Below are 15,774 nucleotides of genomic sequence, written 5' to 3'. Positions count from 1 at the left end.
TCAATTTACATACAGATATATTATTAATTTTCAAAACATTCAATTTATATACAAAGAAAATGCACTTTTAGAACAGAAAAATACTATTTCGTAAACATTTTAAGTAAAAATGAGATAGGATAAACATTAATCGTTTTAATCTATTTTTAAACTTATATATTTAAACGGCGATGTCACGTGTGACGGCTGGGCCAATCACATTTGTCGTTCAAGCGAAACTACAGAGCCCAGAGTTCATTGCGGAAGAAGGTCACCGGTAAAGGAAGCTACGGGTCAGTAATGTGCTTTAGAAGTGGCTTAAAAATGCTTGTAAAGTGTGTGCTGTTTTTACAAGGTCGTACAATGGTGTTTTGTCATTTAGTGTGATATATGAGTGTCTTCTCTGTTGTGTTTGTGTTGGTTTGTTTTCACGCTCGTGTTGGATTTGTTTTGACGTTTGGTTGAGCTGAACTTCAGCTGGAGCCACTGCAGGGAAAGCACATTTAATTTACGCACATATACATTTATATTTGAGTATGAACTAAATGTTTTCTAGATGACGAAATTAACCAGTTAATATAACAATGACAATAATATTGTGTAATATTTATTCATAATGAATTAATTTAATAGAGTTTTTATGGTAACACTTTATTTTGATGGTCCAGTTGAGTATTAGTAGACTGTCTGCTTAATATCTGCGTAAAGGACATTCAACAGACATTTAACTGACTATAAGAAACTTTGAAAGCACATAACCTTAACCTAACAGTCTACATATAATCCAATGAGAATTAGGTATGTAATACCAATGCAATGTAGCTTAAATTCAACAAACAGACCATCAAAACAGAGTGTGACCGATTTTATTTTATTAAAGTGTCAGGATTAATTTAGTTTGGTACACAAAGAGCTATTTTTTATTTATTTATTATGTTTTTGTTCCATATGTGCTTTTTGTTGCACAATAAAATCCTGTTGCTTTGTGTATTTCTAAAATATCATTATAAACACTTATATATATAATTAAATAAATATTATAATTATATTATAATAACAGTTCAAATGTAATGCTTTCGCAGTTTATTTAGTAATGTTTAACCTACTTCTGTATATCAGTGAGCCTTTAATGAGCTTTGGACACTTTTAAAAAGATCATGTTTCATCAAAGGTTATGTACAGTTCACTTATTACATTTAATAAATCACTTTTTCAGGACTTCACATGTTAGACTGCACATTTCTATTTCAAAATAGAGGTTTTTAGGATATTGTGAATTTTAAAAATACACATTGAAAAAGATTTAAATGAGATTTATTCATCACATAAAATCTTTCTGTATCTTTCTTTATTTGTAATTCACATTTCTTCACTCCTGATTGTTTTTTTTTATTTAAAATGCGTGCTACAATTCACTTTTATTTATATCACATATACATTATATATATATATATATATATATATATATATATATATATATATATATATATATATATATAAATAATTCACACATCTATATTATGTCAAAACAAAAGTTTATGTTGGATGCTATAAATCGCGATTTAATCTTTGCCAAACACTATTATTTTTATTTTCTAAATGAATGGGAATGCAGTTTATTTACATAATTTGTAAACTATTTTTAAAATGAGTGATCAGTTTTATTTAATTAAAAGTGTAGATTACATCAAAAGCAAATATATGTTTTTTTAGTCATTTGTAATTTTTTACTAGTTTATGTGTAAATGTAGTAGTAAAGGGATATATATATATATATATATATATATATATATATATATATATATATATATATATATATATATATATATATATATATATATTTTATTTATTTATTTATTTGTACACTACCTGACTCAAGTCTTGTCGTGAATCTAATGTAAGAGCAACAAATAATAACTTGACTTTTAGTTGATCATTTGGAAAAGTGGCAGAAGGTGGATTTCTCTGATGAATCATCTGTTGAGCTGCATCCCAATCATCACAAATACTGCAGAAGAACTACTGGAATCCTTATGGACCCAAGATTCTCATAGAAATCAGTCAAGTTTGGTGAAGACAAAATCATGGTTTGGGGTTACATTCAGTATGGGGGCGTGCGAGAGATCTGCAGAGTGGATGGTGACATCAACAGCCTGAGGTATCAAGACATTAGTGCTGCCCATTACATTACAAACCACAGGAGAGGGCAAATTCTACAGCAGGATAGTGCTCCTTCTCATACTTCAGCCTCCACATCAAAGCTCCTGAAAGCAAAGAAGGTCAAGCTGCTCCAGGATTGGCCAGCCCAGTCACCAGACATGAACATTATTGAGCATGTCTGGGGTAAGATGGAGGAGGCGGCAACGAAGATGAATCCAAAGACTCTAGATGAACTCTGGGAGTCCTGCTGTCTTTGCCATTCCAGATGACTTTATTAATTAGTGATTTGAGTCATGTCAGAGATGTGTGGATGCAGTCCTCCTAGCTCATGATGGAGTCAGACACAATATTCATTCTGTTTCCACTGCAGCATGACTTTATATTCTATACTGGACATTATTTCTGTGACAAGACTTTTGCCTAAGCAGAGTCAGACCTTACTGTCCTAATGAAATCATTAAAAGTCAAGGCATGATCATATTTTATTTTGGTAAAATAAGCATAATCTAGAGGCCTTTGCCTTTCATATGAGCCAATTCTGATACCAAATGATCAACTAGAAGTGAAGTTATTATTTGTTGTTTCTAAAACTTGTGTGTGTATATATATATATATATATATATATATATATATATATATATATATATATATATATATATATATATATATATATATATACTTTATTTATTTATTTGATAATTTATAGTGACATTTCTTGAGTTTTGGTGTAATGGTAAATTAGTTTAATATTTTTTTATGTTTTAGATTTTTTTATTTTGTTTATTTATTTATTAGATTTATTGTTTGTTTAATGATGACTTTTTAATGATCCAAAAAATATTTGTGCTTTTAGGGAATGTTAAATGAGCTTAATATTAGTTTATTATTTTATATTATTTAATTGTCTTACATTTAATCTTTTATTACTTTATTTCTTTTTTTTATATTTAATTAGTTTATTTATTTATTACTTTTAGTTATTTATGTAGTTATGTATAATAGTCATCCCCTTAAAATGTTTTATTGAATCTTTAATGATCCGTTTTCTTTGCCTTGTCTATTGAATCACGACCTGTTGTCCGTCTTCATCCCACCAGAAGCATGAATTACGCTCGCTTTCTAACAGCTGTGAGCGCAGCCAGAAAACCCTCCGCCATCCGCCTGCTGAGTGAGTCTGACATTCATTATTACTCTTCATTATGATGTCAGAGATGATGCGTGTCTGATGCTCATCTGCATTATGATGTCAAAGATGATGCGTGTCTGATGTCTGTGCTGTTTTTCTGACCCAGCGGAGCTCCAGCAGCGCTCTCCTCCATCTCTGATCTCTCTGGCCGGAGGAGCCCCGAACCCGAACACCTTCCCCTTCCAGTCGGCCAGTATCACTGTGAGGGGTGGAGATGCTCTGCTGCTGGACCACACGCTGATGAAGAGAGCGCTGCAGTACTCCGGCTCATACGGGTCACACACTTATCTTTTTGTGCTTTACTTTTGTGTGCGTGTGTGTGTGTGTTTGTTTGTTTGCAACAGGTTTTCTTTGAGGGTTGGGTTTAGAGAAATAGGTGGGGTTTACACCTATGGAGAGTCCTCATAAACCACCAAAACCAACATGTGTGATGTGTTTGTGTTTGTGTGGTGTATTACAAAACATCCACTGCCTCTGCACAGCGTCATCTAAAGTCAATACTTCACATGTATTTGTCTTTCAGAAGCTTGAGTTGTGCAGGTTTTTCCTCAGAACATTATTGGCTGACACTTACTGTACACTTTATATTCTTCTGTTCTATTTTGTTACGCTCTATTTCATTTTGTTTCATTCTGTTCTATTTTTCTCTGTTCCAATCTATTCTATTGTATTCTATTCCATTTCTTCCTGTTCTATTCTGTTCCATTCGGTTCTGTTCTTTTTTGTTTCAATATGTACTCTCCCCGTGTTGGTGTGGGTTTCGTCCAGGTGCTTTGGTTTCCCCCACAAGTACAAAAACATGTGGTGAATTGGGTTGGCTAAGTTGTCTGTAGTATATGTGTGTGAATGTGTGTGTATGGGTGTTTCCCAGTGATGGGTTGCAACTTGAAAAGGGATAGGACGGAACTGTTTAGGTAGCTAGCTTGAAGCCAGTGGTGCTGTCGGTAAGAACAGAGGTCCAGTCTAGTCACTCCATTTAGTTGTGTTTATTACATGTCTACAATGTTTTGTACTCAGGAGGAAAGGTGTGTATGTGTGTGCTTGTGTGTGTGTCTGTGTGTATATGCGTGTGTGTCGGTGAGTGTGTGTGGTTTTCTGCAAGAAAATAACAGAAATACAGTGTGTCAGTAGTCAGTAAGGAAATAACAGAAATACAATGATTTAGTCTACCAACAAAGTACATATCTAAACAGAAAATATGGTAAACATGAAACATATGAGCACTTAAGTAAACCTAAATTATACAAAAGCCACTTACATGGTCAAATACGCACACAGATTAATAAAGGGACCCCAGATTAATAAAGGGACTGAGCCGAAAAGAACATGAATAATTGTATCCTTCTATTCAATTTCTTTCCGTTCCATTCTATTCCATTGAGCTCTATTTTAACGATCTATGCACAAAGTCTAAAGCACTCAGGGTGTGTCCGAATCCACATTGGTAGTTTAAGGATGGTAAAATGGTCAATGGTCAAGGATGGTGCCATGGTCTAACGGGATAGTGCTTGTTCTCTTAATTAGTTACGCGTGTGTTTTGAGCATAACCTGCATTAAACCAATCAGACTCTCATTCCCTCCCATTCCCTCAGTTGTGTTGGCACATTTGCTACTTACATGGCGGACTTTGTAAGTGTAAAAACTGAACGCTTCACTAGCAAGAAAACAGTTAAACAGAGCATCTGCAGCACAAGGATAAAGAATGAGCCTCCTCCATTCAGCCTCTTTGCTTTTTCTTTACTCCACTTTTACTCTTTACTCCTTTACTTTCGTGGATAGGGAAACTGTTGTACGCACTCCACTGAAGACATCAATCAGCTGACATATTTAATTTTGTTTCTTAAGCTCAAAGATTTGTTTCTAAACTGTCTATTTAACAAATAAATGAACAATAATAACGAAGTGTGGTCAAGAAACCAAACACATTATTTCTTCCAAACACACGTCCTGTTCTTATGCCCCATATGGTGATGCAGAAATTCATTCTATTCAGTTCCATCCTATTCTATGAAACCTTTCCTCTTTGTAATGTGTTGTGCTGATGATGCTGTACTGTACACAGGGCAACTTTTAGACTAGAGCAATGTTGCCGGGCAACTTTGGGAAATTATATCATCAAGGGGCAACCATGTGAGCCACAGGGCAACTAATTAGGGCAACCGGATCCAAATACAATTTTGTTGCCCATTCTCAAGAGGAAAGTAGTCAAGCAACATCACTCTATTGCCGTATTGCTCAAAGTTTCTCTGTTTATCATCAGCATTACAGTTGAAACCAGAAGTTTACACTCTAAAAAAGGAAAATTACCATTTTTAAAAAAATGTCTGATAGTAAATTATACTAAACGTTTACTATTTTAGGTCCGTCAGGATTACCTAAATGATTTACATTTGCTACATGCCAGAATAATGAGATCATTTTGTATTAATTTCTAGACAGTCAACAGTTAACATACATTTCATTGGTATTTTTTTAGCTTTGCTTTTAAACTGTACAAAATCAAATATTGTGTCAAAATCAAATAAAATGTCAAATGTTTTGGATATCCTTCCAGAAGCTTCTCACAATAGTTTGCAGGAAATTTGGCCCATTCCTCCTGACAGAATTGGTGTAACTGAGTCAGATTTGTTGGCTGTCTTGCTCGCACAAGCTTTTTCAACTCTGCCCACAAATTTTCTATAGGATTGAGATCAGGGCTTTGTGATGGCCACTCCAAAACATTCACTCTGTTGTCCTTAAAGACCATTTGAACTCATTTGGCAGTATGCTTAGGATCATGGTCTGTGTGGAAGACCCATTTGTGGCCAAGTTTTAATTTCCTGGCTGATGTCTTGAGATGTTGCTTCAGTGTTTCTACATAATGTTTTTTCTTCATGATGCCATCTATGCTGTGAAGTGGACCAGTCCCTCCTGCAGCAAAACAGCCCCACAACATGATGCTGTCCCCATACTTCACAGTTGGGATGGTGTTTCTAGGCTTGCAAGCTTTCCCCTTTGTCCTCCAAATGTAACACTGGGCATTATGGCCAAACAGTTCAATCTTTGTTCCATCAGATCACAGGACATGTGTCCATTATTATTCTGTTTCCCAGTGTAATTCAGCAAATTGTAATCTGGCTTTTTTGTTGATTCTGGCTTGTTGATTTTCCCATGTTGTCACACAAGCAAGCAGCGTGTTTGAGGTTTACCTTAAATACTATTCTACAGTGGAGCCTCCAATTAACTCAAATGTTTTCAGTCAGCCAATCAGAAACTTCCAAAACCCTGACACCATCATCTGAGCTTTTTCAGAGGCAGAATAATTTTATTGTATGTAAACTTGACTTTCAAGAAAAATTATAACAATTTCTCTAAAAAATCTCTCTCTCATTATTCTACTATTAAGCAGAACAGAAACACATTTGATAGTTCTAACTTACCTAAAAGAGAAAAAGTTTAGTAACATTAACATCTGACTTTTTTTTTTAAATGGTTATGTGCCTTTTTATACAGTGTATGTAAACGTTTAGTTTCAACTGTAGATATATCTAAGACTAGCACTTAGATAATAATATTACTCTTTTGTTGGATCTGATTGTTTCTATTGCCTTCAGTCATTCTGAAGAATCATCTAAAATACTTATATTTTTATAAATTGTGTGTGTGTGTGTGTATATATATATATATATATGTGTATACATATATGTATGTATATATATATATATATATATATATATATATATATGTGTGTGTGTGTGTATACTTTTAATACTAGCACTTTTATTTATAATTTATTTATTATTTTATTTTTCCACAGTATTTTCTATAAAATTTTTTCTCCCTGTTAAAGTCTTACTTGTTTTATTTCCACTAGAATAAAAGCAGTTTAATAAAAAAAATTTTTTATGATTTTATGTCAATCGTTATGACTTGCCTAATTACCCTAACTCTCCTAATTAAGCTAGTTAAACCTTTAAAGTTGCTGTATGTAAGTTTTTTTTTACTTTTCTAAAGCATAAAAATACCATAATATGTTTGCAGATATTTAAGAAACATTCAGATAGTATAAATATTACAAATGTGAACGTTAGGTGACCAGGTTACATTATAACCCTGTATTCTAACAACAAGCAACGTGAAGAGATTTGCAGTGATAAGCAGTTTGCCTGTTTGCACCAGAAGAAACAAGACAGAAATGTAAACACAGCCATTCAGAAGCACAGAATAGAGCACTCGCTGCACTCTAGTGAAATAGTAAGACTCATAATCTAATTAATACTTATTTAACCCTGTTTAACATCATTAAATGTACATGCTGAATGACATATTTGCTGGCTTACACTGACTCTGAAGTTACATTTAAAATGGTTTATTTTATTTTCAAGATCTGAGGTGAACTATCTGCTGCTGCTTTCAGTAGTATGGCAATAAATGTCATTCAAAATGGCATTCAAACTCAAATTATTAACAAATTATTAGCATTTTGCACTGGATAAAGCATATGAGGTGTACCTGAGGTGCTTATTATAGTTTATCCTCTTGTTCAGCTGCAAGAAATAGAAGTCGTTTATAAAATATACATTTCAGGTGTTGGTTAGGATAAAAACTCCTTTTAATATGGAAAATATTCCTTCTATCGTGTGCTGATGCCGTTAGTTAGGACACGTTTTAGGCTCGCTAGTCAGGCATGCTTCTGTTGGTGTTGTCAATCTGGCAACCTGCACTTGCTTGGAGTCGTCAGAAGAGGGACTGAGTGAAAATGTGTTTTGAACCAGGAGTGCAATACCTAGTTTAACCACTGGGTGTCAAACTTACATACTGCACCTTTAAATTGTGCCTAATTTGCACAATACCATTATCTTGAAGAATATCTAATCAAATATTATGCGCTGTCATTATGACAAAGATAAAATAAATCAGTTATTAGAGATGACTTATTAAAACTATTTTGTTTAGAAATGTGTTGAACAAAAAAAAAATCTTCTCTCCGTTAAACAAAAATGAAGGAAAAATATACAGAGGGGCTAACAATGTATAATAATAATGCTAATGTATAATAGTGTCCTGCAGGTGATGTAATGTTTAATGTGTGTGTTTGCAGTATTCCAGAGCTGCTGTCGTGGATGAAGGATCTGCAGAAGAGTCTTCACAATCCTCCTACAGCCTCCTTCAGTGCAGATAGAGGGCAGATGGAGATGTGTGTGACCACCGGCAGTCAGGAGGGCCTCTGCAAGGTACATCACACACAGCACGAGGAACACCAGGAGATCAGTCTGATTGGGTGCATCTTTATTAGAGATGTGGAGGCAAATCCATTCTGAGATTTCCAAATTGCATCATTACTCTAATTTGAATCAATTCAAGGGTTAGTTTTAAACTGCAGATGGCGCTCTACACTAGTTTTTAACAGCAGACTGCGCTCTAGGCTAGCTTTTAAACAATATGTGGCGCTCTAGGCTAGCTTTTAAACAACAGGTGGCGCTCTAGGCTAGTTTTTAACAGCAGACTGCGCTCTAGGCTAGCTTTTAAACAATATGTGGCGCTCTAGGCTAGCTTTTAAACAACAGGTGGCGCTCTAGGCTAGTTTTTAACAGCAGACTGCGCTCTAGGCTAGCTTTTAAACAATATGTGGCGCTCTAGGCTAGCTTTTAAACAACAGGTGGCGCTCTAGGCTAGTTTTTAACAGCGAACGGTGCTCTAGGCTAGCTCTTAACAGCAGATGGCGCTCTAGGGTAGTTTTTTAACAACAAGTGGCACTCTAGACAAATTTTTTAAAAGGAGACTGCGCTCTCGGCTAGCTTTTAAACAATTGATGCCGCTCTAAGCTAGTTTTAACAGCAGACGGCACTCTAAGCTAACTTAAACAATAAGTGGTGCTCTATTCTAGTTTTTAACAACAGATTAAACTGTAGGGTAGCTTATAACAGCAGATTGCACTAGGCTTGTTTTTAAACAACAGGTGGCGCTCTAGGCTAGGGTTTAACATCAGACGGCACTCTAGGCTAATTATTGACTGCATACTGCGCTCTAGGCTAGCTTTAAAAACAACAGGTGGCGCTATATGCTAGATTTTAACAGCATATGGCACTCTAGGCTAGTTTTTAACAGCGGACAGCGCTCTAGGCTAGCTCTTAACAGCAGATGTTGCTCTAGGGTATTTTTAAAGCAACAAGTGGCACTCTAGGGTAGTTTTTAAAAGCAGACGGCACTCTAGGCTAGCTCTTGAAAACAGATTTTGCTCTAGGGTAGTTTTAAAGCAACAAGTGGCACCCTAGGGTAGTTTTTAAAAGCAGATGGCACTCTAGGCTAGCTTTTACAGATGGCACTCTATGCTAGTTTTTAACAACAGATGGTGCTCTAGGCTAGATTTTAACAACAGATGGTGATATAGACTAGCTTTTAAACAACAGATGGCGCTTTAAGCTATGTTTTTAACAGCAGACAGCACTTTAATCTAGTTTTTAATGCAGATGGTGCTCTAGGCTAGTTTTTAACAGCAGGTGATGCTCTAGGCTAGATTTTAACAGCAGATGGTGCTCTAGGCTAGTTTTTAAAACAATAGGTGAAGCTCTAGGCTAGTTTTTAACAGCAGATGGCGCTCTAGGCTATTTTTAACAGCAGATGGTGCTCTAATGCTAATTATTGACAGCAGACTGTGCTGTAGGCTAGCTTTTAGACAACAGGTAGCGCTCTAGGCTTGGTTTTAACATCAGATGACGCTCTAGGCTAATTATTGACAGCAGACTTTGCTCTAGGCTAGCTTTTAAACAACTGCTGGCGCTCTAGGCTAGGGTTTAACATCAGACGGCACTCTATGCTAGTTTTTAACAGCAGATGGCGCTCTAGGCTAATTATTGACAGCAGACTGTCCTCTAGGAAAGCTTTTAAACAATAGGTGGCGCTCTAGGCTAGGTTTTAACAGCATATGGCACTCTAGGCTAGTTTTCAGCAGCAGACGGCATTCTAGGTTAGTTTTTAACAGCAAACGGTGCTCTAGGCTAGCTCTTAACAGCAGATGTTGCTCTAGGGTAGTTTTTAAAAGCAGACGGCACTCTAGGCTAGCTTTTAGACAACAGATGGCACTCTATGCTAGTTTTTAACAACAAATGGTGCTCTAGGCTAGTTTTTAACAACAGACGGCGCTCTAAGCTAGTTTTTAAAAGCAGACAGCACTTTAAGCTAGTTTTTAAAGCAGATTTCACTCTAGGCTAGTTTTTAACAGCAGATGTGCTCTAGAATAGATTTTAACACTAGATGGTGCTGTAGGCTAGTTTTTAATACCAGATGGTTGTTCTCTATACTAGTTATGGTAACCACTTCTTAAATTTTGATTTCACAAGTACTTTAAAATAATTTGTCATGTAGGCAATTCAGCTTTGTTTTTTTAAGAGAGTTTCAAATCAATCCTACTCATCCTCTTGTTTGTGTCTTTTAGATTTTCGAGATGCTGGTCAGCTGTGGTGATAATGTCCTCCTGGATGCTCCCACGTACTCAGGAACGCTGGCGGCCGTATGATCCTCCCTCTCTGCCTGTGCTCTGATCTCTCGACTGTCCTGCTAAAGGTGATTCTCCTCATCTCTGTTTGTATTTTCAGCTCCAGCCGTTGGGTTGTAACATCATCAACGTGTCGAGTGATCAGCACGGCATGATCCCTGAAGCCCTGCAGAAGATCCTGGAGGTTTGGGACCCTGCAGATGAACGCAAGCCCAGAGTCTTGTACACCATCCCCAATGGAGGAAACCCTACCGGAGCCTCCATGACCCACGAGAGGAAGCAGAAGGTCTATGAGGTCAGCAGACATTGGGATGCATGCATGCATTTATTACTGAGTTTGCTTATGTGAAAAATACTGTAGTTATGTGTGAATACTTTCGTTTTTGACCCTTATTGTAGTAAAATCTATTAATTAATCTGGTAATTCTAAAGTTGCTATGGTAACACAACTGTGGTATTTAATTTGCAGTGGTAATTTTATAGTTGCTATAGTAACACAACTGAAGTATTTAATCTGTTGTGGTAATTCTATAGTTGCTATGGTAACACAACAACTGTAGTATTTAATCTGTTGTGGTAATTCTATAGTTGCTCTGGTAACACAACAGCTGTAGTATTTAATCTGTTGTGGTAATTCTATAGTTGCTATGGTAACACAACAGCTGTAGTATTTAATCTGTTGTGGTAATTCTATAGTTGCTATGGTAACACAACAGCTGTAGTATTTAATCTGTTGTTGTAATTCTATAGTTGCTATGGTAACACAACAACTGTATTATTTAATATGTTGTGGTAATTTTATAGTTGCTATGGTAACACATGAACTATAGTATTTAATCTGTTGTGGTAATTCTATAGTTGCTATGGTAACACAACAACTGTAGTATTTAATCTGTTGTTGTAATTCTATAGTTGCTATGGTACACAACAACTGTAGTATTTAATATGTTGTGGTAATTTTATATTTGCTATGGTAACACATGAACTATAGTATATAATCTGTTGTGGTAATTTTATAGTTGCTATGGTAACACATAAACTATAGTATTTAATCTGTTGTGGTAATTCTATAGTTGCTATGGTAACACAACAACTGTAGTATTTAATCTGTTGTGGTAATACTATAGTTGCTATGGTAACACAACAAATGTAGTATTTAATCTGTTGTGGTAATTCTATAGTTGCTATGGTAACACAACAACTGTAGTATTTAATCTGTTGTGGTAATTCTATAGTTGCTATGGTAACACAACAACTGTAGTATTTAATCTGTTGTTGTAATTCTATAGTTGCTATGGTAACACAACAACTGTAGTATTTAATCTGTTGTGGTAATTCTATAGTTGCTATGGTAACACAACAACTGTAGTATTTAATCTGTTGTGGTAATTTTATAGTTGCTATGGTAACACATGAACTATAGTATTTAATCTGATGTGGTTCTGCTTATGAACGTGCCAGTTTGCTCTCAACCAATAGTGTGACTACAGAGGTGGGGCTTAACTGCATCACCCACTAATAATTGTGGCCCAGTTAAACATATACTTTCTATATTTGCATGCCCAGAAATGTGCTTGTGATTTGACCATGTGTTTAACTTGCAGCTTGCGAGGAAATACGACATGCTCATCATTGAGGACGACCCGTATTACTTCCTGCAGTTTCAGAAAGTGAGTGTGTGTGTGTGTGATTTTTATGGCTTGATGTGTTTGTTTAGTGGTTTGTTTAAGCTCTTGATAGTGTCAGTATTGCAGCTGTGATAAGATAACGCTTTGGTTTCTGCTGTCGTCCAGCCGTGGGCTCCTACATTTCTCTCCATGGACGAGGATGGACGTGTGCTGCGAACAGACTCCTTCTCCAAGATTCTGTCATCAGGGTGAGTGTGTGTGTTTACAGTACCCCTGTATACTATAGAGGCACAATGTGTGTTTATGTGCATCTGTCTATCTATCTGTCTGTCTGTCTGTCTGTCTGTCTGTCTGTCTGTCTGTCTGTCTGTCTGTCCGTCTGTCTGTCTGTCCGTCTGTCTGTCTGTCTGTCTGTCTGTCCGTCCGTCTGTCCGTCCGTCCATCTACCTATCTACCTATCTATCTCCAGAGGTGGGTAGTAACGAGTTACATTTACTTGAGTAAAATTATTGGGTAACGTGTACTTTTTGAGTACATTTAAATATGTGTACTTTTACTATTATTAGAGAAAAATCATTACTCTTACTTCGCTACATTACATAAAATTTTTTAAAACCTTTACGATTTTTTTAATCAAACTTTGATGCATCACTTGCTTTTGTCCATATCTCTGACAGTTTTGCCTTTTAAAGTTTATTACAATATTAATCACAAGAAAACATGAGTTGCTCTACAAATATATTTTTATTATGGCAGGGATAAAAGCAAAAAATAAAAAGTACACTTACTAAAAAAATACAGATGTATTACAAATACGATCCAATTACATACGTTAGTGTAAAAGCTATGACTGGTGGAAAAACATATTCTGTAATTGTGTACCTGAGTCTCCACTTTTGCTATGATTTATTTAGGCATAAATAAACTTATCCCTCAGGTTTTTTTTTTTCAAATTTTTTAACAAACTTTCCTCCTTTCCCACTGCTGTTTTTATTTCTAGCAAATAATTATTGGTCATCACTTGCTTTTGTTCATATCTCGGACAGTCCGCCCGTCTGTCCATCTATCTATCCTTCCGTCCGTTCTATCCATCCATCCATCCATCCATCCATCCATCCATCCATCCATTTATTTATTTATACTTACTAGCCACTTTTTTAAGTACACCTGTCCACCTGAGAATCATCTCAGACTGGTTTCTTGAACATGACAATGAGTTCACTGTACTCAAATGGCCTCCACAGTCACCAGATCTTAATCCAATAGAGCACCTTTGGGATGTGGTGAAACGAGAAAATTGGCATCATGAATGTGCAGCCGACAAATCTGCAGCAACTGCATGATGCTGTCATGTCAATATAGAGCAAAATCTCTGGTGAATATATCCAGTATCTTGTTGAATCTGTGCCATGAAGGATTAAGGCAGTTCTGAAGGCAAAAAAGGGGTCCAACCCGGTACTAGTAAGGTGTACCTATTAAAGTGGCCAGTGATAGTTATATAGTGCTTTAATCTTTTCTCAGTTTGTAAATTGTTTTGTTGTGTATCTCGACTCATTGTTGAGTGTGTTTATGTGTGGTGTGTGTTTTTATTTTTCAGCTTGCGGATTGGTTTTGTCACAGGCCCAAAGCCGTTGGTGGATCGAGTGGTTCTTCACATCCAGGCCTCCACCATGCACACCAGCACCTTCACACAGGTTTACTATCCTCCACCCTAGCAAAATAAACATTGTGAATTTTGATTGTGATTGTGTGTATGTGTGTGTGTGCGTTCAGCTCATAGTCTCTCAGCTCCTCCACAACTGGGGTCAAGACGGTTTTCTCAAACACATCGACAGGTGAGCGGCTGATTTCTGACTTTGTCATGCTCCAGTTATATTGAGTTTATTGGAGAGGATCAATTGAGTTGCAGTCATGTGAAGAAGTTATGGCACCCTGTTAACTTCCAGTTTGTTTAATAAACAGACACGCTGTGAGATGTCATGCAAACTGTTTCACATGAGTGTGTGTTGAGTTGTGTTTCTGGCTGATGTGTGCTTTTCCTCTCTCTCAGTGTGATTGAGTTTTACAGGTCTCAGAGAAACGCCATGCTCTCCTCAGCGGACAGATGGCTCAAAGGTTCGACTCGCACATTGTTACAACTCAACTCAATTCATCTTTATTTTCTATTGTTTTGCAATGTAGATTGTGTCAAAGCAGCTTTACGTAGATGAAGTTCAACCCAATATATAATAGCTATGCTTCCATCCGAACATGCTAGATTTATGCACTTTTTAAAACTTAAATGTCGCATAAAACATTCGCAAATAAAGCAGCGTTTCTGTCCAATAAATCAAAGAGAACAAAATCTTCAGTTGCTGATAAACTGGAGCCAAATATCAGACAGAAAAATTAGATTTTTTATTATATTCAAAATTATTTACCCTCCTGTGTTTAATCCTTTTCCAATATTTCCCAAATGATGTTTAACAGAGCAAGGACATTTTCACAGTGTGTCTGATAATATTTTTTCTTCTGGAGAAAGTCTTATTAGTTTTATTTTGGCTAGAATAAAAGCAGTTTTTGATTTTTTAAACACCATTTTAGGGTCAATATTAATAGCCCTTTAAGCTATATTTATTTATAGACTGTCTACAGAACAAACCATCATTATAGAATAACTTGCCTAATTACCCTAACCTGCCTAGTTAACCTAATTAACCTAGTTAAGCCTTTAAATGTCACTTTAAGCTGTATAGAGTGTCTTGAAAAATATTATTTACTGTCATCATGGCAAAGATAAAATAAATCAGTTATTAGAGATGAGTTAATAAAATGTTTAGAAATGCATAAAAAAAAACTCAGTTAAACAAATATTAGGGGGAAAAAATAGGGGGACTAATAATTCTGCCATCAACTGTATATAGTTTTTTATATTTATTTACAGGTTTCTGTATGCATATATGTGTATATTCATATATGTGTGTTTGTTTGTTTACATATATATATAATTTGTAATTTTTTATTTTGTTTCAAATTGTTATTAACCATTTCATACACATCAAACCAAGCCAATGTTGAGGAACTTTGCTTTCACCATTGTTGATAACCATGTTTCTACCAGAAAGACTTTAGGAGGCAGATAAACATTTGAACATTTATTGTGAATTGTTTGCGTGAATGTGAATTTGTTACGGTCCTTTCATAAAGTTCTTTGGTGTATTAAAACTATTATGATTAGAAATGTGTTGAGAAAAATCTGCTCTGTTAAACAGAAATTAGGGAAAATATAAACGGGGGCGAATATTTCAAGGGGGCTAATAATTCTGACTTTAACTGTATCTATTTTTTTTTTTAACAAGTCAAGTGTA

The 15,774-nt window shown here is 35.7% G+C and overlaps 1 protein-coding gene across 2 annotated transcripts in view; it reads left to right on the top strand.

Annotated features, from left to right (window-relative positions):
* The first annotated feature begins 236 nt into the window (after positions 1-236).
* aadat (aminoadipate aminotransferase) overlaps positions 237-15,774 on the top strand; it is a 20,024-nt gene continuing 4,486 nt past the window's right edge. For both annotated transcript variants that reach the window (XM_073908021.1, XM_073908022.1), the window contains exons 1-11: positions 237-272; positions 3,237-3,307; positions 3,432-3,600; positions 8,406-8,538; positions 10,740-10,814; positions 10,900-11,094; positions 12,404-12,469; positions 12,593-12,675; positions 14,025-14,121; positions 14,201-14,262; positions 14,478-14,542. In XM_073908021.1, coding sequence (XP_073764122.1) covers positions 3,241-3,307; positions 3,432-3,600; positions 8,406-8,538; positions 10,740-10,814; positions 10,900-11,094; positions 12,404-12,469; positions 12,593-12,675; positions 14,025-14,121; positions 14,201-14,262; positions 14,478-14,542 — 1,012 coding nt within the window. In that variant the 5' untranslated portion in view covers positions 237-272; positions 3,237-3,240. The remainder of the gene's footprint in view (positions 273-3,236; positions 3,308-3,431; positions 3,601-8,405; positions 8,539-10,739; positions 10,815-10,899; positions 11,095-12,403; positions 12,470-12,592; positions 12,676-14,024; positions 14,122-14,200; positions 14,263-14,477; positions 14,543-15,774) is intronic.

The sequence above is a fragment of the Danio rerio genome, chromosome 7 (assembly GCF_049306965.1).
Source record: "Danio rerio strain Tuebingen ecotype United States chromosome 7, GRCz12tu, whole genome shotgun sequence".
In the NCBI taxonomy this organism is placed as follows: Eukaryota; Metazoa; Chordata; class Actinopteri; order Cypriniformes; family Danionidae; genus Danio; species Danio rerio.
This window is presented reverse-complemented; position numbering and strand designations above follow the sequence as displayed.